We start from the raw sequence: 24,503 nt of genomic DNA on the forward strand, positions 1-24,503 counted from the left end.
CGACGATCCCACCCCCCCCAGGTTCAGGGAGGGGTGGAGATCCGGAGGGTCTCCAGCCCCCCCAACCCCCCCCCCAAATGGTCCCTGGTGGTCCAGTGGCCACCGCCACCCCCCCAACCCAATCAAACCAACCCCCACCATTGGCAAGGGTCCGCTCTGCCATCCCATCCAACGCCCACCCTCCCTCTCTGCCTGCCCAGTGCCCATCTTTGATCATCAGTGTGGTAAAGCCCCGCGCTGTTCCAGCGCTATTTTAGAGCACTGTTTGGAACAGCGCGGGGCTTTGATCATCTGCCTATTAGTGCATGCCAGGGTTTACTACTTGCTCGTTAATGGCTCGTTTAGTGCATCTGGCCCTAAAAACCAACCAACCTCCAAAAGGTTACCAGCAATGCCAGAGCAAAAACCTCAGATGAACGCTCTAAAGAAGCCTCCAAACGCCAGCCCTGCACATGCAGAGGTACCACTCTACCTACCTCTAGTAGAATTTTTTTTTTGTGACTGCCATCACCAGAACACCCACATAAAGAAGCGAAATGTGACAAAATAGAAAGTGCTCTCTCATAGGCCTCTCCACCAAAAAAAAAAAAAAAAAAACCCTATCAGAAGCGGGACACTGCTTTGAAATTAAACCCTGAATGACGACAAGAAACAAAGCCTAGAAGGCATCTGAGAGGTAGCAACAAACACACTCACCCCAGGAAGAAAGGCACTCTGACCCCAGCGTGGGTTCCAGGAGGAGTCCAACGGCACTCCTAGATCCCAAGAGCTATCCAGGCACAGGTTCCTGTCAACCTAAATAGGCTGCTGTCTCTTTTTTTTTTTTGTGAGGAAGGCAAGAGCAGTACAGCCAAAGGGAGCATCCTGGAGAAAGGGAAACTGTGGGGTAAGGCAGGGACCTGACAAACAAGTATGACTTCAAAGCTGGCACCACTAGCCACGCACCCCTGGGCTCAACTGGCCAAGACAGCCCAGGAGCCTTCCCCAATGGTCGAATTCAGGAGTTAAAAGAAATCTGTCCACCACCTGTTGGAGATAGAGATATTTATACTGAAGGAATGAGGGGCTGGACGTTCAGGATCACTGCCTTCTTTCAGTGTTCTCTATCTCAACCTGCTGGTAGATGGATACAACCCACCAGTTTCTGGATTCATCTGCTGCTGACACTATGGAAGTTTGGTGTTTCAATATTGATAGGAAGACCTTTAGGGTTATTTATTTGATTGGTTATAGATAAGAACTCCTAGCTTGCAAATTATCAAAAGTTTGTTACATGATGAAAATTTGTACCGTCTCATCACTACAGGAAGAGTATAAAAAAGGTAGTTTCTCCTGATGAAGAGACCCGTGTTAGGTCTGGAACACTCAAAAACAAGCCTATTCTCAGCTACTTTCCATGTAAGTTAAATTCGGGAAGAAGAAAGTAATAATTTGCGCTAGAAAGCGGTTAAAGAATGGCAGCATGATTAAGGAGCTCCTCACCTCCCTGGCTTAATAACATGATTTAACCTTCTTTTTCTACAAGTAAGAAATATATATTTGCTTAATAACATTTCATTAATGGCTACTAGCAAACAATCGAAGAGTGAGTCGATTCCTACAATGGGTTACAGCTCTAAATGATCAAAACTGGATCTATCATTGCCGGAGAAAGTTACAAGAGACAAGCCTGACGTCGTTGCTACTTTTGCTTTAATAACAGAGCAACTTACCTCGATAACTGGAATGCTCTCTGAGAATTCTTCAGATGTAAAATTTATCAAGGCAGAGGTGGCTCGCATCAATGCACGTCTTGATTTGTTTGAAGGAAGAATGGATCAATTACAACAACGCCTTAGCTGCATGGAAGATCAGGCCCTAGTATTTCAACGTGCTACTAAAATATATACATAGTAACATAGTAGATGATAGCAGAAAAAGACCTGCACGGTCCATCCAGTCTGCCCAACAAGATAAATTCATATGTGCTACTTTTTATTTGTACCTGTCCTCTTCAGGGCACAGACTGTGTAAGTCTGGCCAGCACTATCCCCGCCTCCCAACCACCAGCCCCGCCTCCCACCACCAGCTCTGGCACAGACCATATAAGTCCACCCAGCACTATCCCCGCCTCCCAACTACCAGTCCCACCTCCCACCACCAGCTCTGGCACAGACCGTATAAGTCTGCCCAGCACTATCTCCGCCTCCCAACTACCAGCCCCGCCTCCCACCACTGGCTCTGGCACAGACCTTATAAGTCTGCCCAGCACTATCCCACCTCCCAACTACCAGCCCCGTCTCCCACCACCAGCTCTGGCCCAGACCATATAAGTCTGCCTAGCACTATCCCCGCCTCCTAACCAGCCCCGCCTCCCACCACCGGCTCTGGCACAGACTGTATAAGTCTGCCCAGCACTATCCCCGCCTCCCAACCACTAGCCTCGCCTCCCACCACCGGCTCTGCCACCTAAACTTCCTTTATGTTTATCCCACACATGTTTGAATTCTGTTACCATTTTCATCTCCACCACCTCCCGCGGGAGGGCATTCCAAGCATCCACCACTCTCTCCGTGAAAAAATACTTCCTGACATTTTTCCTGAGTCTGCCCCCCTTCAATCTCATTTCATGTCCTCTCGTTCTACCGCCTTCGCATCTCCGGAAAAGATTCGTTTGCGGATTAATACCTTTCAAAATGGTGCAGGATATGCAACTAGCCATGGATGACGCAGGGAATCGACAGCATCGGAACAATATCTGTCTGCTAGGTCTTCCGGAGCATTCAAAGGGGGAAAATCCCATTAAATTTCTTGAGGAATTTATCCCAAAGCTACTGAAGATCTCTTTTCAGCATTCTTTTGAAATAGAAAGAGCACACAGAATTCCATCTGGTAATTTTTCTGGCGGGAAAACGCCACGCCCTATTATAATGAAAATCCTTCGTTTTCTTCAAGTCTCCGAAATTCTGCTATTTGCTAAGAGGCAACAGAACATTAAGTGGAATGGTAATCACCTTCAATTTTTACCGGACTTCACCAAAAATACAGTGGATTTTCGAAGGAAATTTCTAAATCTTCATCCTCATCTGAGGGCTCTGAATGCCCGATTTGGTCTTTTAAGCCCTGCTCGCATGAAGGTGACGCATCTTGAAATCACAAAACTTTATACTGATCCTGTTATTTTGGAAAAATATATTACTGAACACGATGGGGCCTGTATGCAAACAACTACGTGACTAATGTAAAGACATTTTGTAATCTTTTTCATGAGATTCTATATACCATGAGCTGTAAGTAGTCATGCACTTATATTTGAAGGTTAATAGTAGCTAATATTTCTCTTTTAGGGAGGGGGATGAGTTTTTTTTTTTCATCTCCATTCACACTCTCACCTCCGGAAGACTCCTAAGGGAGATTCAGACTGTTATGGTATACTCTTTTTTTTTTTTTTTTTAATTTTTGTTACATTTGTACCCCACACTTTCCCACTCATGGCAGGCTCAATGCGGCGGGCAATGGAGGGTTAAGTGACTTGCCCAGAGTCACAAGGAGCTGCCTGTGCTGGGAATCGAACTCAGTTCCTCAGTTCCCCAGGACCAAAGTCCACCACCCTAACCACTAGGCCACTCCTCCACCTATTGTTAATTTTTCACATTTTTATGCCACGACTGTTCTGTTTTTATTTTTCTTTGGTTAACGTTAATGTAATATCCTATACAATGCAACAGTGTTTGACGTCATTTGGGTGCCTTAGTGCAAACATATATCCTCTATCTTACTATAATGAGTAATCATATGAAGTGTGTCTCTCTTAATGTCAAAGGTATACTGAATCCCATAAAAAGGAAAAAAAAATCTTGTCCTATTTACAATCTTTGTCTGCATGAGTTGCTTTTTTACAAGAGACACATTTATCTGCTTTAGAATCTGTAAAATTTAAATCTAAATGGTTTACTTCTTGTTTTTTCTCACCTAGTCTTAAAAGCAAGAATGGTGTTGCTATTTTATTGGCTACAGACTTGCAATTTTCTCTTACTAAACATCACACAGACTCAGAAGGCAGATGGGTTATTTTGGTGTTGAATATTCAAAATGTTACTTATGTGTTTATTAACGTGTATGGTCCTAATCTTGATTGCCCACAGTTTTGCAAGGACTTATCTCACCAGATTTCACTTCTTACTGTTGATCACATCATTATAGGAGGAGATATGAATATTCCAATAGACTATGTTCTTGATGGAAATCAACAGTTAGATATAAAGTTACCAATTCTTACAAAGCTCCTCATGATCTAATAGCCCAATATGGGCTGATTGATGCTTGGAGATTGCTTCATCTGGACAAATTGGATTATACGTTTTTCTCCAATCCTCATAAATCTTACTCAAGGTTGGACTATTGGTTTCTCTTTATCACTTATTGACACTTTGTCTACCTCATCTATTGAACCAATACATATTTATGATCATGCTGCTATTACGTGTTCTCTGAATATTAATTCTGTGATGCAGAAATCCACAATGTGGCGCTTTAATTCATCTCTATTACAGGAAGAAGCCTTTCTTCAGAAAATCACAGATCATAAGGCAACGTTCTTTGAATTGAATAACACCACAGATGTTTCTCCCGTAACAATATGGGACTCATATAAGGCATATATCCGGCGAGTCATTATTGCTCATTCCGCATTTATTCACAAGCAACGTAAGAATGAGATACTCCAACTTGAAAAAGAAATATCTGAACATCAGTATATGTTATCTGGTCTGGCGGAGGATCTTATTAAACTTCAGAAACTCAAATTTAACTTTAATAAAATACTAAACTTAAAGGTGGGCAATCAACTCTCTGCTCAATCTGCTGTTTACTTTGCTGGAATGACTAGGATTGGTAGAATCTTGGCCAACTATCTGAAAGGAGCAAAGAAGAAAACTATGATTCATGCTATTAAACAGCAAGGTACTGTATTGACTAAGCAAAAAGACATTTTAAACCATTTTTTGGATTTTTATAAGGGCATATATTCTTCTCAGCACAAAGTCTCTTCTGAACAAATGAGCTCTTTTTTACACTCTTTACAAGGCCCAAAACTTGATATGCAATCTCTCTCCAATCTGGATGCTGATATCTCCATACAAGAACTCAAAAAAGCAATTTCTTCATTGAAACTCAGAAAATCCCCTGGTAATGATGGCTTTACTATAGAATATTATAAAAAATTTGCTTCTATATTAATGCCTAGGTTATTACATTTATATAATCATCTAATATAATAATTTGCTATGTGAACGTTCTAAAGTGTCTCACTGGGATCGTAACCCCCTGCTGACGTCACTGGCCAGCAGTAGAACCCTGCTTGCCTGACGTCAGCAGGGGGTTACGATCCCAGTGAGAGACACGCGTTCAGCGGGAGCGGGCAGAGACGTCCCTACGTGCATGTCACCCCCCCTCCAAAGTCGCCAACCCCCCTCTGGTACCCTCCCCTCCCCCCCTCTTACCAGGGTCCTGGCGGCAGCAGTGAAGAGCCTCACGAGTCTGCTGCCTTCCCTTCTCTTCGCTCTCAGCTCTGACTCTGGTCCTGACCTTGCGGAAACAGGAAATGAGGGCGGGACCAGAGTCAGAGCTGACAGCAAAGAGAAGGGAAAGCAGCAGACTCACGAGGCTCTTCATTGCTGCCGCCGTCTTGGGAAGACACAATCAAAATCAATATGGATTTACTTTTGAAAAATACTCAAGACACCTGTACTATATGGTCTCCCTTGCATCTTAGTTGGTGGGGGAGAATTGAGACTATAAAAATGGTCATTGCTTCACGTATTCTGTATATAATGAGTATGCTTCCGTTCCAATTTCCTAAGTACTTTTTTAAGGTTTTAGATAATATTATTCTTCTTTTCTATGGAAAACTAAGCCTGCTAGAATTTCATTATCTATGTATGCCACGCCATTTAGGAGGTTTGAAATTGCCAGACTTCTTTTTATATCAACATGCATTTTTAAAAGGAGTAGTAGCATGGCTTAATTGTTCTGGTGTGCCTGCTCCTGCATGGCTTCTTTTGGAACAAAAGATGGCTCATCTTCTTTCATTAGACTTTCTACCTTTATTGTCATCTTCCGCCATAGTTTCTTCATGGCCCATTATTTATGACACTCTTAAGGCTCTTATTTTTTTAGATTCTACTTGTGAAATATCCTTGTCCTCTTCTCAGATGGCATCACTTTGGAGCCATGCTCATATAAAAATTGGTTCTTCTTCTTTTATTTGGAAGGAGTGGATTTCCTGTGGAATATATTGTATAATTGATCTGTGTTCTGGCACTAATATTATCTCTTTTAAAGAGCTAATGCAAAAATTTCACCTGCCTAATACTCAATATTTTAGGTATTTACAATTTATTTATTTATTTGTTACATTGATATCCCACATTTCCCCACCTATTTGTAGGCTCAATGTGGCTTACATAGTACCAGAGAGGCGTTACAGACTCCGGTGTAAACAAATACAAAGTGATGTTGTGGTAAGATAAAGTTCATGTGGCACAGCCACACTAGGGAATCATACAACGGAAGAGTTGTGTTATGTCCATTACATTCTTTAGTTTTGTTGTGTTGCAGAGATCAAGCATTTATGTAGGATCGGTAGGGTATGCCTTTTTAAACAGGTTAGTTTTTAGTGTTTTCTGGAAGTTTAGGTGGTCGTTCATAGTTTTGAAGGCTTTTGGTAATGCGTTCCACAGCTATGTGTTTATGTAGGAAAAACTGGATGCGTAAGTTGATTTGTATTTGAGTCCTTTGCAGCGTGGGTAGTGCAGATTTAGGTACGTTCGTGTCGATTCGGATGTGTTTTTAGTTGGTAGATCGATCAAGTCTGTCATGTATCCCGGAGTTTCACCGTAGATAATTTTGTGAACCAGAGTGCAGATTTTGAAAGCAATGTGTTCTTTGATTGGGAGCCAGTGTAGTTTTTCGCGAAGGGGTTTTGCACTTTCAAATCGAGTTTTTCCGAAGATAAGCCTAGCTGCCTTGTTTTGACCTTTGAAATAAGAATGATTGAATATTTTGACACCCAACAAACAGGACTTAATAAGGATCTGAGTTTTCTAACCCATTATAAACCATAAAGTTGTATTTCTCTGTTTATTACCCTCCTCTCACCTACCAACACCCATCCTGTTAGAATATCAATGAAATGCTTTGATATCCCCATGCACATCCCCACCCTCCCACTCTGTCAGACTGTCAAAGTAATGCTTTGATGTTTCTCTTATATATACTATCTGCTACCTTCGAAAGCTAATCAAGAATGTATTAAGTTATGTCCAATAAAAAAGGTATCATCTTATTTTCTTTTCCATGTTTTATTTTGTTTGATTTCTATTGATAACCTTTAAGAGTGGACTAACACGGCTACCACACCTCTCTCCTTGATAAGTAAACCTGTCTGATTTGTTCTTCTTTAACCGTCTGTAATGGAATTCTATATTTAAGGATATTGCATTGTATAGAACTTTTTATGACATCCTGGTTAGGACTGTGTTTATTTTGTTTATTTGTATATTTTTTGAAAACTTAATAAATACATTTGAACTTAAAAAAAAACATTGCGGAAAAGAGAGGCGCATTCCACGTGTACTCACTGTTACATAGAAGGCCCGTTACAATGCGCAAGCAAGCACACTACAGTCATGCGTATTGTCAATGGGAAACTCCCAAACCTAGACAGAAGCGTCCGTCGCCATGGCAACAATAACGCCGCGCCCAACTCTTGCGTCAGGCGCCACGCGACATTCCTTGCTAAGGTGAAAACATCACCTTTTGACATCCCGTCCTCTCGCATGCTAACTCACCAATTAGACCGCTACTTCCTCAACCAACCAATCACCAAGGACGAGAAGGCGGGCGCTTAACCCAAAAGTTGGAGGGTCATGACCAGGGTTCCTCGTCCCCCAGTTTGTCACTGTATTTAGTTCCTACCTTCCATAAACACAATCAATCAATCAAAAGAACGTGCTCCTCCTCTATCTGGTGACGGTCTTGTGCTGTAGGTCGATGAAAGGTGTAGTGACAGGAACTCCAGAAGCTGACAGCTTTCTAGGTGGATAAATAATCTGCTGGCTTTTGCAATAGGGGTGGAGGAGTGAAAAAAACAAACAAACAATCTTTTCTCCCTCTTCCACAGGCTCTGGCCTTTTTGCACGTGGGAAGAACTCGAGCCAAGCCGTGCCGTACCCAATTCCCTTGCGTGAGCGGGACGAGCGCGCGCGACGCACGGACTGAGTCACGCACACGCAGCGCGCGCACCCTCCCAGATCGTGAAGTGGGGGGTGGGGGAGGGGGCGAAGCCATTTTGTCCCGAGCCGATTGCCCGTGCCAAGCAAGAAAGAGAAAGTAAAGGCCGGCAGAGGCGCGCGCGGGGGCTGGTGGGTGAGAGCGAAGCCCAGGCCCGGCACATTTAGGCATTCAGGGGCGCTGGGCCGGGTGCCTGTCTGTCGCGAGAAAAAGCTCCACAAGAGGTAGCGGCTTCGCCCCTTTGTGTCTACACTGGGAGTCGGGGAGGCGCCGCAGAGCCTAGGCGGAACCGGCACCGGGCGGGCGCGGCCCTCGCCTCTCTGATAGGGTGTGGGGGGCGTTTTCTTGGAGTTCTTGCCAAGCCGTTCAGGAAAAGGCCTTGTAGGTCCTGAAGGCTTTTTTTTTTTTTTGTAATTTTGTGCTTTCTCGTTTTTGCATAGTCCCATTTCTTTTTCGTTCCCCCTTTCACGGGCCGGGCTCAGCGGTGTGGACGAGTGTGAGCACTGGGTAGTGTGTGTGTGTTTCTCTGGGCTTGCGGGGCGGCGAGGAAGCGGTAGCCCGTGGACACGACACGGGGCGGTTTCAATGGCGAAGAAGACGTACGACCTGCTCTTCAAGCTGCTCCTGATCGGGGACTCGGGGGTGGGCAAGACCTGCGTCCTCTTCCGCTTCTCGGACGACGCTTTCAACACCACCTTCATCTCCACCATAGGTAAGGATGGAGCACAAGCTGCCGGGCCTCGGCCTGAGCAAACTAAATCGGCCTGGTTTCCGAGTCTTAAAATGTAAATGTTTTAAAAATGTATCTTTTAGTCAGAGTCAGAATATGTTGTCTTGGATTATTTAATATACCGCCTTTGACATTACAGCTAAATCTGTTTGGGGGGGGGGGGGCATAATGTCTGTGTTTTATTTTGGTTTCACTGGAGTACCGAGTCCTGGGCGAGACATTAGCTTCTCCACGGACATAAAAATGTGCCCCGAATACCATCCCTGTCGCATGGTGTCTTCAGTTACTCACCAGGCCTTTGGTGCTGTAGTTCTAGGTTTGCTTAATTGGCATTTCATGGAATGATTCATTCGTTTATTTTTTTTTTCTGAAGGTTGATTTTAGTAGAGTATGGTGCTCATTTTCAGAGCATATAGACTTGCAAAGCTACATACATAGTAATCTGTGTAACTTTGTAAGTCTGTATGCTTTGAAAATGAGCCTGTGTGTCATTAGCAGCAGCACTGGACATTTACTACTGTGAAATGTGTAGAACATTATATATTTAACTTGAATCGTGCTTTGTCTTATTGCCCTGTGGCTATTGTCTAATTTGTGTTGGAGTTTCTCTTTAGTGTTATTGATTTATTTCTATTGGTGAGTTGTGATTTTCAGATGATATTATTAAGCAAAGTCCTATCTGCATTATTTGGTTTTAAAATGCTTACAATTTTTCAGTTGTAATAAATATTCTTTTTAAAAATATTGCTTTGAGTAGTGTTCATCAGAGAATTGGTTGTAAAAAAGAAAACAAAACCCAAAACAGATGTGTGGATTTGTATTTTGAATATGATGGGAGTGTTTTAAAGTGTCCTTTTTGTTTTCAGTGATGTCATGATTCCTAATTCCGATGGAGATGATCAGGAATAGGTGGTTTCAAGGTCTTATATTTCTGTGTATGAAAGCTGACTTTTGTAAATATATTTTGAATATATTTGTAGAGACTTGCATATAATTTATTTCATTCTGGGTCAAGGATTTATAAAGGCTATCATTGATCTAATTTATTCTGTAAGGATCAAATGTGCAATGAACGATGACATTTCCTTTATTAATATTGTTAGTCTATAAATAATCAAAGAGCTTGGTTGAAATATTACACCCTTTCTGATTAGAAAAGGGAGCTTATAGTCTAGAAGATGAACTTTTACTACAAATTCTTTATCTCTTAACTTGGAACTACAGTTGAAAACTTAGTTAAATGTTATGCTTGGAAAAAATGCTATACTATATTTTGGCAGGTTGACTCATGTGAATGTAAATTTTTGGTTGGACCATCACCAGGATACTTGATGAAATAAAAAAAAAATTAGCTATATGTGAACTGCCTGAGTTGTATACACATCCAGTCAAATGTAACAGGATAAGGTAGAACACAAGTTTAGATACGTAGCAACCCACATAACATGTTGCAAATTCATAAGTTTAATTTTCATGATTTCTTCAGCAATTTCTTTACAGAACTGTAATTGTTGCAGAAGTTCCATTATGTACAGAGTTGTACAGCAAAGTGATACACATTTGTCATTTATTTTGAGAGCATGTTTCAATTTCATTGCTACACACTTTCTACTGAACAAAAGTTAATTTATGTGGGCCAAAGATGTCCAAACTTGTCCTTCACCAGGTCAGGTTTTCAGGATTTCCCCAATGAATCTATTTGCATACAATTGAGGCAGTGCATGCAAATAGATCTTATGCATATTCATTGGGGAAATCCTGAAAACCTGACTGGATTGCGGCCCTCAAGGGCTGAGGTTGGACAACTATGATGTAGGCAACTTTAGCTTCCCCCAGAGACTTTTTCACCTTGAATCTCTGTAACTACTTAACCTACTTTCACCTCTTATTTCTGATAAAAGGAAAAAAGGGATAATGCCAGATTTGTTAGGAACATTACATTCATTCTTTAAATTCCTCAAATGCCCAAATAGGTTTTATACGGATTACATATGAAGATTTCCAGCAATTTCTGGAGAATGACAAGTGAAAAAACAAACATATTAAAACAAAAACCTATCGGTCAAAAATCGCTTAAACAGGTTTTCAAGGTTTTCCTGAAATGAAAATAACTTTGACCTAATTTCTAACGGAAGTTCATTTCAAATATGAGGCACTTGGTACATTGCGCAGCATCTTAGGCTTTACATATCTGTCCTTATTTCCTCCTAACCATTAGGAGGACCTCATGTGCCACCTAGATAGGATTTTAGATAGTGCTGGGGAGGAGCCAGGTGTCTTGGTACATGTGGGTGCCAGTGACATAGGAAAAGGTTGGAGAGAGGTTCTGGAAGCCAAATTTAGGCTCTAATGGCCATGTTTATTAAGCTGTGCTAGTGTTTATTTTATTATTTATGCATTTTCAAATATTACATTCATATTATATAAATGTCAGGATTCAGATATAATTTTAAGTAATCAAACAAAACTTTCTTTCCATATCTTGTATACGTAAGGAATACTTAGCAAAAAAAGATAATAATATATATTGACCACAAATATTGAGGGGTACAAGATAATAGGAATTTGAACAAAAACAAGTAAGAACTTTTTTATAATCAATCAGAGAACACACTAAACCCACTAGCTGGTTTAACAGTGTATTATCCTGCGAGACTATTCAGGCTGAAACATTCCCTTTTTAGCAATTATATATTCTTGCATTTTCTTTGGATCAAGAAATACGTAATTTACATTACTTATAGATACCAAACATCTACATGGATATTTCAAAACATAAGTACCACCTAATGCTACAATTTTAGGTTTTAAAGCCATAAACTCTTGCCTTCTTTTTTGTGTATCTCTATTCAAATCAGGAAATATCTGAACTTTTTCACCAAAGAATTTTGCATTCATATTTTTAAAGTATAAACGAAATATATTGTTCCTATACAACTCAAAAGCAAACGAGACTAAGAGAGTTGTTCGTTGAGTTACTACTTCCAATGAGCTTTCCAGGATATCGGTAATATTAAGTTCAGGTTGGGGTTCTAAAGCACAAAACTTGATTCTTTGAATATATAGCGCTCTAACGATGGGTGGAAAACCCTCCGTTCGAACAGATAATACTTCCCCAAAATATCTTTTCAGCATATCAACTGCTGGGATCAAGGGTGCTTTTGGAAAATTAAGGAACCTTAAATTGTTCCTTCTCCCTTGATTATCAAGGTATTCTAGTTTTTTTTACCAGAATATCCCTGTCCTTAATCACTGTCCCAGTTAAATTCTGCAAAGTCTTAATTTCTCCATCTAATATCCAATTTTTTCTTCATTTTTCTGAACTTTGCCAGTCTGAAGATCTTGAGACTGTTTTGTAAGCTTAACTTCTTCTTTAATTGTATCTGTTACCTGAATTAGGGTATTATTCAGGCCCTGAATAGTGTCCCACAAGTTCTCTAAGGATATCACTGCTGGTTTGGTAGTTCCACGAGCTTCCAGAGAAACAGAACCCAGTGTAGATGGTATCCACTGCTCGGAGGCTTGGCTCATCGGTCAGTAACTCCTGCTGTGCTCCTACCACCATTATACTGCTTCCGGGTCGTGGGGGTGCTGTGAGTGAAGGCGGACTTGGAGAAGCCGCTTGTACGCTGCAGTCCGACAGAAGAACATTGGATCTTCCTTGCGTGGGCATTCGCGGATTCAGTCTTTGAACTCCGAACTGCTCCAAAGTCGGCTGTCGGGGAACGGGATCCGCAGGGGTAGAAGAGGTTTGTACCCCCGTTTTTCCTTTCCTTTTCCCCGTGTTGTTCCTCGGGTTAGGAAATAAGTTCACTGATAGTTTTGAGTGGAGGTCAGGAGCTCAAAAGCTTACGTCCTCTCTGGACGCCATCTTGCCCCCCTCTGTGCAAGTGTTTTTAGTGCATGCTAAATGCCCATATGTTCTTATCAAGGGACTTTTGAGCTTATCTATTCCTAGATGTAATAAATGACTGCTTGTTGGAGTGGCTGGCCCAAGAACCAGCAAAGGGGGGGGGGGGGAGCTATTTTATATGTAGTCCTTGGTGGAATGCAGGGCATGGTATGAGAAGTAATGATATTGGATCTGGTGGGAAATAGTGATCATCAGATGCTGCTAATTGGGTTTCTGCCAGGTACTTGTGACCTGACTTGGCCATTGTTTGGAAACAGGATACTGGGCTAGATGGACCATTGGACTGACCCAGTATGGCTACTCTTATGTTCTTATGTTATAAATTTGAGCTAATATCTGGAGTGTAGTCTCTAAGGAAACGTACTGTAGCAGCATTTAATTTTTGAAAGGGCAGCTATGACAAAATGAGAAAAATGGTTGAAAAGAAGCTAAAAGAATAGACCACAAAGGTTAGGACTTTAAATCGGGGCATAGATGTTGTTTAAAAATACCATCTTGGAAGCCCAGACCAGATGTATTACATGTATTAAAGGTGGAAAGAAGAGCAAATGACAGCATGGTTAAAAGGTGAAGCCAAAATAACATCTTTCAAAGAATGGAAAAGGATCCGAATGAGAAACTAAGAAGCAATGTAAGCACTGTCAAGCTAGTGCAAAGCATTGATAAGGCTAAAAGAGAATATGAAGAAAAACCTGCTGCTTCCAAAGTATATAAAAACCAGCAGATTTTAAAGAGAATCATGAGAAATCCTCTTTTTAAACTCTGCCTATTCTGAGCTGGTGTTATTTTTTTCAACGGTGAGATGGCTTTGTTTTGTGTGCTGTTCTCTGAGCATTGGGAGGGAAGTGGAAATGATCTCATCAGCATGTTATTGGTGCTAATCTTGGCGTGCACTGTCTCCTGCGCTACAGTCTAAGCATTCCTCACTTACTAATGCAGACGTTAGGCCTCTAGTTCCCATGTTTTGTTCTGAGCATCAGCCCACAAAAGAGAAATTACTTGACTGAGTAAGCAAGGTCTTCCCAGAAGGGGTCACAAAACACACATTTGGGGTCATGAACTAGGCAGGCCATGACATCTCAATTTGCTTGCAGTTGCTATGAAAGAAATATGTAGAGCTGCCTGGTTGCACCTTCATGTCCCACTACTACTGGAATCTTTACAAATTTTGACACTGTAGTAGACCACCATGAAGACTGTGCAAACACTCTTCTCTTCTCCCCCCCCCCCCCCCCCATGTCTTGGCCCACTACATAGCTAAAAAGGAAGATAGGTTAGGATGTTCATTATAAAATGGCTTGGCAAAGTCTAGCAGTGATAAACTTGCAATCTACTGGTTGAGTGAGTGTGGGTTTTGTGTGTATGTGTTTGTCAACTTGTAGCATAAATATGGAAAGGACGTTTCCTTGTGTAATCCTTGCTTATTTGGCAAAGTCAAATGGCCAGGCACACACTTTATTTGCTAGTAAACTGTTCTCAACCTCCTTTGCTTTGGTCCAACAAAAAATGAGTCCCTCACCTCTTTGGACATGGAAGAGGCCCACCTCCATTTTAGATTCAGGATTCATACAGATGCTTTCAGTGCTTCTGAGATGTGGGCAAACACTTTCAGTTCTGGGCTCTTCCTGCAAACCTTCTCCAAGATGGCGGCAGTGGGCATGGTCCATCTATGCAAGCTAGGCATCCTAGTGCATCCATATTTCGACAACTAGTTGATCCTACCGTGCTTGGAGGAGCACTTGAGGCAGCCATGATGGAGGTGATCCATCTTCTCGAACACCTGGCCTGGGTCATGAAATATCGCAAGAATCAACTCTCTCTCTCTCAATAGCTGGAGTACCTTGGGTTTTGCTTTGACACCAGACAAGGTGAGTTATTCCTCCTGGAGAAGTGCATGTGAAAGCTGCGGGCCCAGAAAAGAAATCTGTGACTCTGAAAGTGGTGCCTTGGGTGAGAACAAACGTGCCCACTCCAGTGGGCCCTGCTTTCCCATGCTTTCCCCTGGTTCTAGGAGTTAGACTAGGAATAGACTTCCTGAGCCGGTATGTCAAGCTCCATCTCTGGCCATCTTCAAATCTAAGCCAAAAGCCCACCTTTTTGATGCTGCTTTGACGCCTAATCCTTATTCACTTGTTCAGAACCCTTATTTTATCATCCTCACTTTAATATTCCCTTGTTTTTCTGTCCTAATTAGATTGTAAGCTCTGTCGAGCAGGGACTGTCTCTTCATGTTCAAGTGTACAACGCTGCTTACGTCTAGTAGTGCTATAGAGTGATAAGTAGTAGTAGTAGTAGCTCCAAAGTGTCTGGATCCATTTTGTAGATGCCTCCCAATGACAGGAAGTTTTGCTTGTTGAAACTAAACCAATTTGAACTTAAGGTCATTTGTGACTCTTGTGTTCTAATGTGTTTAAATAGTGTTTCAAACTTTAGATGACATTTACAAATTTAAAATTGGCTTACTGGTTTGCTCTGTACTTTTGCTATTATTTGGAATTGGATGTCTTAGAAAACTATATGGTAGTGGATATCTTAGTCTTGTATATCAGGATGGCAGCATTTACTGTAGACCCCCTGCCAGTGACATACCCTCAGCACCCTTGTGATTCTCTGAGTACTTTAGTGGCCTTCCATAGACGGCCCAAATGGATTTGAATACATTTCAGCTGTTTGCTATTTATTTATATACATTGTGACAGTCCTTGTCTGGGAGCAACACAGCATGGTTTTCTCTGGAATTGAAGTCATGTTGACCCTTAAACCACCCACTTTAGATGTCTCTTGCCATTGATTGAGACACTGCTCCTTAGGTAGTGATGAAAGATGTTGAAAGCCAAATAAAATAATTTTTTTTTTCTCGAGAACTCTGCATATATTCTACAAAGTTTTAAGTAATTTTATTTTTAGTCTTAGGAAAATATAATTGTGAAAGTTAATAATTTTTTCAAATGGAAAGTGTTTTGTAAAGCTTCTATCTAGTTTTGCTTCTGCTTTGGTTTTATTTATAGTTCTCCTTTCTTGTTTTTTTTATTTTTTTTTTTTACGTTTTTCAGGTGGGGTTGGGGATAGGGGGAGGAGTTAGAGAACAGGGTTTGCTACTAGTTGTGTTTATTTTGGCCAAACATTCTGTTCATATATGTATGCTTGTTTACACTGTTTTCATACTTTACACGTTTGTGTGTCCATCTGAGACTTGCCACAGATCCTGCTTTACTTTGATTAGTTTAATCTATGGATGGGAATAAGTCATTTTTTTCCCAGGAACTCTCTACAAGCAAAAACAAAATATGCACAGGCAGCATCTCTGCCCATGATTTTATTTTGGTGATGGAGCTGATTTAATTGATACACAAAAATGTTGTAAAGCAGTAGTTGCCAAAATTTTCTACCAAGGACCCTTTTGACATTGAAAGAGGATGAAATTTTTGATTGTTCTTCTCTGACCTATCAGACATTAATCGGGTGTGGCAGCATCGTACATCTTATAGAGCTCTCTACAAATGTAGGAACTTCAGTTTTGCTTTCAATGAGATACTTGGAGGGGGGGGGGGGGCTTGAGGGTGTTACTTATTTGCTGGTAGATAAGCAACTAACTTTTCTCTCCGGGTGCTGGTGGTGGTGCATGGAGGAAGGTACTACTAGCAAGATAGGTTTGTAGTGGTCTTGACCATCCTTATCTACTTTCTAGCATGAAAGCTCTTGCCTTATTCTTGCATAAGGTGGATGCACTGGTTACAGTGGTCACTAAGGCGACTGCTGCTCCCGTTTAAGGGGGCTTGACCCTCAAGAAGCTTCATAATAAAGTGCAGCAGCAGCTCTGCTGGGATGTTCAGCATTCAGGCTGCCAACTGCCATGGCTATTTGTCTAGGGCTGTGCAGCATCTTTTCTAGAGACTCGAGGTCACACGCTTGGAGTCTAGGATGGTAGGATGGCCTTTTTAGCAGAAGTTCTCTACAGTCTAGTTTACCTGGCTTCCCATTTTTTGTTGCTGCTTCCATGGTGGGATGCCTTTGCCTGTGGCTCCTCCACTGGGTTGCAGATGTGGCCTTTAAGAAACCGTTGTCAGCTGCCCTTTATGGGGCGTTTGCTCTTTGGAGCGGACCTAGAGAAGTTGGTGAAGATATTTGGAAGGCGAGTTCTCTTCACCTCTCTGAGCTATGACCAAAGGGTATGCAGCGATCCTCAGATTACAGGTGAGGCTCGAAGAGTGCGGGTCTCTTTTGGCCCACTCGGTGCTCACTGGCCCATTGGGAGGTCAGGGTCCGCCCTTCAAGTAGGGTTTCTTTGGGGGTTCCAAAAGAGCCAGGCCTCGGATAACTCTGGCGGGACCCCAGCTGCCTGGTTTTCCTTGTGAAGGTGTGCTGGGCCCCTTGTTGGTTCCGGTGGGAGGCAGGTTCTCTCTTCTGCTACTAGTGGTCCTGTATCACCTCAGATCAATGAGTCCTGGAGATGGTCGAGAAGGGTTATTTGCTGGAGTTCGCCCGTCCGGTTCAAGATGCCTTCATTGCCTCCCCACTGTGGCTTGGCCCTAAAGCGGCAGTCTGTCACTCTTACTCCACAACATCTGTGTGACCTAAGGGTGGTGGAACCGTTCTGTAGAAGGAAAGGGGCCTGGGAAGGTACTCCATCTATTTCAGGAGCATATTTTTCTGTCTCCATCAGGACTTGTGTGCATCGATCTCCCTTTTCTCCTCTCTTTAGGTCTGACCGGGGGGGACGGGGGGGGGGGCTGGGCTTTATGGCTCCAAAACTTTGACGACCCAGTTGGTCAAATAGGCCTTATATGCAGATGGTGGATCACTCCCTACTGATGGGGTCCGTGGGAGCACCATCTTAGGTTTTCAGAGGTAAAGATCTAATTTGGTGGTTATGGAGGAGGCAGGGGAGGACTCAAGGGTTCTTGCAGATTTAGATTGAGGGCTCCCTGCCTTGAGGTTGTTGACGAGGTTTCAGGTGCCCTTGCCATGCACAAACCGCCTGCTTTGGATTCTGTGGGTCCCCTGAAGCATTTTCTCATTCACAAGGCTCAATTTGATTCTCTGGGCCCTGTTGGAGGCTCCCTTTTGAGTCGGTGTGCTTGGCCTCCGTCAAGGACCTTACTGTCCAAGACGATGTTCCTGGCAGCTATCACTTCTGCTCTGAGCTGCAGGTCCTGACTTGTATCTGTGGAGGACTCTGTGTTCTTGCGTATGGCCTCTGCTTTTAAGCTGAAACTGATGTCTCCATTCCATGTGAATCGGGAGGTCTGTTTGCCCTCCTTTATGACGGAGGTATTGTCGCCAGCGGCCTGGAGGCTTCAGAGGGCACCTCTCCATTACCTGAAGTACTAATAAGTTTTTTTTCTTTGACCACCTCTGTGCTTTTCCATGACCCTTGCAAGGTCCTGGCAGCCTCTTAACGCCTCCATTGCAGGGTGGATTAAGGTGGCTGTTGAGTCCGCCTAGATCTGCAAGAATCAGCCAGTGCCTCAGGAACTGAAGGCTCACTCTAATAGGGCTCAAGCTGCTTCCTGGGTGGTAACCCCTGAGGAGATCACAGTGCAGCGATTTGGTCATCGTGCCATTCTTTTGCTAAGCATTACAGATTTGATGTGCTGGCTAGAGTACACTCAGACTTTGGCAGAGCCATCATTCAGGGGCCTTTTCTTCTTCTACTTGCTAGATCTGCTTGGGTACATCACAGTTATTCAGAGCAATAGAGCAGATGAGAAGAAATGAAAAAAAAAATTCTCATGATTTTCTTTCCTACAGTCAGTGACGCTATTCTGCAATCTTGCTCTTGGAAGACTTCAGTCTGGGGTTCTGAGTGTGCTCTGTCGTTCCTTTTCAGTTAATTTTTTTCTTCAGATTGACATCATTTTGGGGTACTTATGATATTGCTATATCTTGGTATATATGCAGGGTAGCAAGTGACACACTGGTGTGTTTTTGCTTGCTAGATTATCATTGCAGCTGCAGTGGTTGATAGGGCATGGGTGCTTTTCAAAAGGGACCTTCTGCTGCTTGCTCAGATGCATACTGTATTGTTCCAGGGAGTACCCCAGGTTTACTGGTGATGTCACTGGTAGAATTTCTTTTTTTTTTTTTTTAACCTGTGCCTGCTGGTAGGAAGGGATAACACCCAATTGGGCAGAACAGTGTCACTAACTAAAGGAAAGAAAATTCAGGTAAGATACACTTTCTCCATCTTTTCCTCCTCGTCCACCCTGTGCATTCTCTCCCCCTCCTTTCTCCCCTTCTCCCTGTTACCCTGTTGTCACTTAGTCTGGATTGGAGAATGACACAGGGATGGGGGACCCTCAGTAATGACTGGGACAGAGCCGACAGGACAGATCCCATGGGGACGGGGCGTAGATGGGAACAGAGCCCGTGGGGACGTGGACAAACTTTGTCCCTGTGTCATTCACTACTTAGAAGCCTGTTAATGAACTGGACCTTTTATGTTTGAGTGATGCAGACGACGACATTTTGATTTTTTTGGAAAAACAAGCAAACATGCTGGCCACAGCTGGCAAGATTTGCATGGGGGGGATCCTGTACAATCCTGCTACCAGCAAATCTTCTGAGAAGACATCTTCTGTTATAGGAAGGGCTGTGGAAGACAGGCGATCTAGACTGAATCCTGAGATTGTTAATGACTTATTCATCCACAGTTTAAAAAATTGTAACAGTGCTTCATAGAACATATTTCTCCCCCGCTAGGGCATACAGAACGGGTTGTATTTTGTACCCCTGGACATTTTTAACAGGATGGATTAGGATTCCTTGGGGTAGTAGAAGTCAGCTGTTGGGGTTGGAAGGGTAGAGGGTGGTGGGGTGATTATAGTTGCTCATTATTTTCTATTTGTGATTTGTAAACAGCAGCTGCACAGCATATTCCTTTTTATACTTTAATAAAAAGATTTAAATGTAAAATCATAAGTAATTCAAGGTTTCTGTAGATAAGAACAGAGACTTTGGGGGTAGGGACAGAACCCAAAGTGATGGGGCAGGAATGGTGACAAACTTTGGCCCCGTGTCATTCTGTAGTCTGGATCTTTACTGCCAGTTGTCTCTTCCTTCTCGTCCTCCAGTTGATCAGCTAGCCATGATCCCTCTGTCTAGTGAGCCACATCTCCCCTCTCTCTGTCTCAAAAAAACCTATCCTTTACTACCCAGCAAGCCAGCTAATGAATCCTTAGTTATTGTCCAAGCTAACTAGCTAGTTAGCCGCCTTTTACTCAACATTAGACTGTTCCTACTGACGTTGACGCTTATCTTAGTTAGGCTTTAAAATGAGGGCAGTAGCTACCAGAACAGAAGCTTCCTCTCTTCAGTGAGCTTGAGCTGTGCATTGTGGGAACTCCCATGCAGGTCTTGACAGTTGAGACCCTGAGACTAGTTTGAGAGTTATGAGCCTCATGGCACAGAGTAGAGAAATCTACTGTTGTGGTACAGGGAACTGTGGTAGGAAAGGAAAAACAGGACATGAAAATTCTGTGTGCTTCAGTACACAGAAGAGAGAAATTTAATAAACTTGGATATTTTTATTCCATACAACAAAAAGACAAAACCTGGAAAATTACCATAATGTAATATTTGTCCAAAAAATATTAAGAAAAAAATGTTAAAGTGCATTAGTAAAACAATTGAGGTTCTCTGTAATATTTTTGACAAAGTACAAATGAATGCTTCTAATCATTGGCTGGTGGTGCTGACTTTGGGAGCATACTCAGTCTTCCGGGTCCCTGCTTCACCCTCCCCCCCCCCCCCCACCCCCCCCCCCCCCCACCTTGCCTCCCAGTCTTTTGAGCTCTAGCCTTCCTCACCAATAAAACAAAAAACAAACCAAGAGAGCTCCTTTGCCTTCATTTAGTGTTAAAAAAAAAAACAAACAAAAAACCCCCAGAAGATTTCTGACAGGACCGGGCAGTTACAGGGTTTCCCTGTCTTAGTGCTGTGCTTTCATTCTGTGTAACATTTAAGGGAAATCCTATCAACTAGAGTACAGTTATTCAACTCAATCCACTCTGTACTCACTATTCCTTATTCAAAACATCATACTTTATAAATGACCTTTATTTCAATAATAGGTAGATACATATATTCCACTAATACAACACAAAGTAACCTCAGTACTCCTTAAGATCTAACCCCCAGCTCACTCACACACATCCACAGCCTCTGATATTATATCCTGCATCAAGTTTAATTACTATCCCCCACACCTTGATATCATAACATGGTATATACATATTCAAGTTCTATTTGAAATCACCACGGGATCCCCCCATTTAAATGTCCATGTCCTTTTATACGCACACTTCAAAACCGACATAGGATACCCACGCCGGATAAACCTCTCTGTCATAATCTGCGCCTGATTCTTAAATTCTTCTAAAGAGGAACACAACCGCCTCAGTCTCAGGAATTGCCCGACAGGAACACCCTTTCTCAAAGCTACATGGTGGTGACTAGAATAATGTAACAGGGTGTTCCTGTCGGTGCTCTTCCTATAAATCGAAGTAGACATAACTCCCAAGGCTAATTTATTGATTTTGATGTGGAGGAGTGGCCTAGTGGTTAGGGTGGTGGACTTTGGTCCTGGGGAACTGAGGAACTGAGTTCAATTCCCACTTCAGGCACAGGCAGCTCCTTGTGACTCTGGGCAAGTCACTTAACCCTCCATTGCCCCATGTAAACCGCATTGAGCCTGCCATGAGTGGGAAAGCGCGGGGTACAAATGTAACAAAAAATTTTCAATCTCCTCCTTAGAAACTCGTGCTGTAAATTTTACATTAGGGTCTGCCATAGTTAATGCCTCAGTAACCCTTTTCGTGATTGGGGGAGTTTTTATGTCCATCTCGGGCAGATGGGTTCTAGAGGGCTAAGTTTTCCAGAAGAAATCTGATTGTCCTGCGATGTACCTTGTTTTTTTCTGGATGCACGCCGGCCTTTCTGGGGGCTTCTCTTGGGCAGGGGGCTTCTGGCCTTCCCGGAGTGTGTCTGATCTCTGATCTTGGAAACTCAGCAGGGTTGGGCCTGGCTGGTTTCTATTTGGATGGGAGACTGCCTGGGAATACCAGGTGCAGTAGTTGTTTTGTTTTTTTCTTCTTCTGCACCTTTACAAGGGAGTTTCTAGGTTTAGTGCCTTTGACTCCAGGTTTCGGTGGTAAATGTTAGATATTGTTATTTTCTGGGGCTAGTGCTCTGGTCTTCATGGAACCTCAGTGCTGTCATGGGGGCATTTTCTGCAGGTGCAGTAGTTTCAGCACAATAGTTTTATTTTTCTGGAAGATGGTTGACAGCCTGAGCCACCTCGTCCCATTACAGACAGCTCTGGTATGATTTTTTTCTTGACCGAGGACTGGAGGATCTAGGTTCAGACTTGGGTGCGCAGTCTGCTCAGGGCGCTGAGTCCTCGGGTCTGGCTACTCATTCATGTCTTGGGCTCTGTGGCGGACACTTTGGAGGTAGTGCTGTGGGCGGTGCTCATAGACGCCATCTACAGCTCTTGCTTCTCGACGGGTAGTCGTCTGTGTTCCAGGAGTGTCAGCAGTGTCTTCTGTGGCTGTTCTCGGTATGCCTGCGCATGAACTGATGGCTCTGCAATTCTTCCCTGTGGAAGGGATTCTTGGTGCCTCCGCATTGGATGGTGGTGGTCATGGATGCGAGTCTCTCGGACTGGAGAGCCCTTTGCCTTCTCCTTCCGTCTCCAGGGTGGTGGATGGCACAATCTTCCGCCTGGATCTGCTTTTGGTGGTGTTCGTGTTCTAGCCTTTCAGGACACATTGCAGGCCAGGCGGTGCTTGTGCTGTCTCCCCTGCCTGGACCTGCTTTTGGTGCTGTTCGTCTTCTAGCACTTCAGGACACGTTGCAGGCTAGGTGGTGCTTCTGCCGTCGAAGAAGATGAGGCGGTGACTATGGCCATCAGGGCTTGTTGCCCCCATGGAGTGGGCAGAGGACCTCGTGTTCCGTTTCTACACTACCTACTTTGCGGGCTTTTCCTATGGTGAGTTCTCTTTTCTGCCATCTTCTGGTCTCAGCAGAATGGTTATTCCACACCAGTGCTTCTCCAACATGGGCCTCAGGTAGAGAACTCTGTAGGTAGATCTGATGGCGTCCCGGCTGGACGCTCAGATGCCTTCTGTCATCAGAGAGAGGGTGATTTGGCAGGGCTGGTTGTTCTATTGCATCCTTGGCCAGAGGACGTTCTTCGATAGTGTTTCCTCTGCGGCCGAGTTCTTTTCAGATCGCTCTCCATCTGGGTCGAGTCATTCTGGTAGCTCCAGATTAACCATGGTGCCCTTGGTATGCAAATATAGCGAGGCTCCTGGTGGTGCCTCCATTTTGGATCCGCTTGACTTCAGGCTCTTCCTTCTGGTTTCGCACCTGAGTGGCTGATCCCTCTTGCTTTAGTCTTACGGCCTGGTGTTTTGAGAGGCCGACTTTGAGGAACAGAGTTCTTTGAACACTACGCTTGGATCGCTACTGTTCTGTTGCGATCTTGTCTGTGGTCCACGGTCCACTGCAACCGCGTATTCTCGGGTGTTGAGGATTTTTTAGGCTGATTGTGGCCCATGCTTGGTCTTCATTGCGGGCGACTGTTCCTCTGCGATCGAGTTCTCTCTGCAGGATGGGTTTCAGAAGGGCCTGGCCTTGCACTTAGAGGTGATACATTTCTTGCAGAGTGCTTTGCTCCTCCACTGCTGTGACCTTCTCCTCCCTGAAACCTCGTTCCTATTCTCCGAGTCTAGCTTGGGGCTCCTTGACTACCGAGCATTGCTTCGGACTCCTTTTGTTCCTTTGCAGAACGCTTCGCTTAGGAACTTACAAGCAGTGTTTTTGGTCGCCAGTTCTTCAGCACGCAGTGTGTCTGAATTTTTAGCATAGCCATGCCGAGTTGTTTTTTCTGCAGTTTGCTGACTCTGGAGTGACCTTGCTTTCAGTTCCTTCCTTCTTTTCCGGCTGTGGTTTGGCTTTTCTTTTTTCAACCTCTCTTTCTTTCCTCCTTTCGGGAGGGGGATTTTCAAGCAGAGTACACGGCGCTTCGTCTTCTGGATGTTCAGAGGGCTCTCCGGTATTCGCAGATGTTGCATGTTTTTCAGCGTTCAGATCTTCTCTTGTTGCTGGGTCTTGCTGTGGGACAGCAGCCTCTGGTCTGATCTGATTTTTTTCTCGTTGGATTGCAGATACTTTGTGGATTTTTTTGAAATGTTGTGTCCCGCGGGTGGCATTCCAGGCTCGTTTCATGAGTTTGCTATGTACTTCTTGGGCGAAATGGGTGTGCTTTCACTATTCAAATGCAACCTTTGCAGCAGCGGTTCTGTCTCGGGGAGCGACGACTTCCCACCCTACTTAGGGATTGCTTTGGTACATCCCACCAGTTCTTGGATTCGCATACCCTAAGGAAGGTAAAATTATGCATTACCTGCTGATAATTTTCTTTCCTTTAGTAGCAGCAGATGAATCCAGGATCCCGCCCTTTGTCAGCTGCGCTTGTTTTGCCTATCTCTTCTTATTCTGGTCTTTAGTTTCCAAAAAAAAGAAGAGGGAAGAGGACTCCATCGTAGTCGTGGTTTCTCTTAAGTCAGACTGACGAGTTTCTGT

The 24,503-nt window shown here is 43.4% G+C and overlaps 1 protein-coding gene across 1 annotated transcript in view; it reads left to right on the plus strand.

Moving 5' to 3' along the window:
• The first annotated feature begins 8,751 nt into the window (after positions 1 to 8,751).
• The window catches only part of RAB10 (RAB10, member RAS oncogene family), a 181,530-nt gene continuing 165,778 nt past the window's right edge, over positions 8,752 to 24,503 (plus strand). The window contains exon 1 of the mRNA XM_030198636.1: positions 8,752 to 8,983. Coding sequence (XP_030054496.1) covers positions 8,857 to 8,983 — 127 coding nt within the window. The 5' untranslated portion in view covers positions 8,752 to 8,856. The remainder of the gene's footprint in view (positions 8,984 to 24,503) is intronic.

Source organism: Microcaecilia unicolor, chromosome 3 (assembly GCF_901765095.1).
Source record: "Microcaecilia unicolor chromosome 3, aMicUni1.1, whole genome shotgun sequence".
Classification (NCBI taxonomy): domain Eukaryota; kingdom Metazoa; phylum Chordata; class Amphibia; order Gymnophiona; family Siphonopidae; genus Microcaecilia; species Microcaecilia unicolor.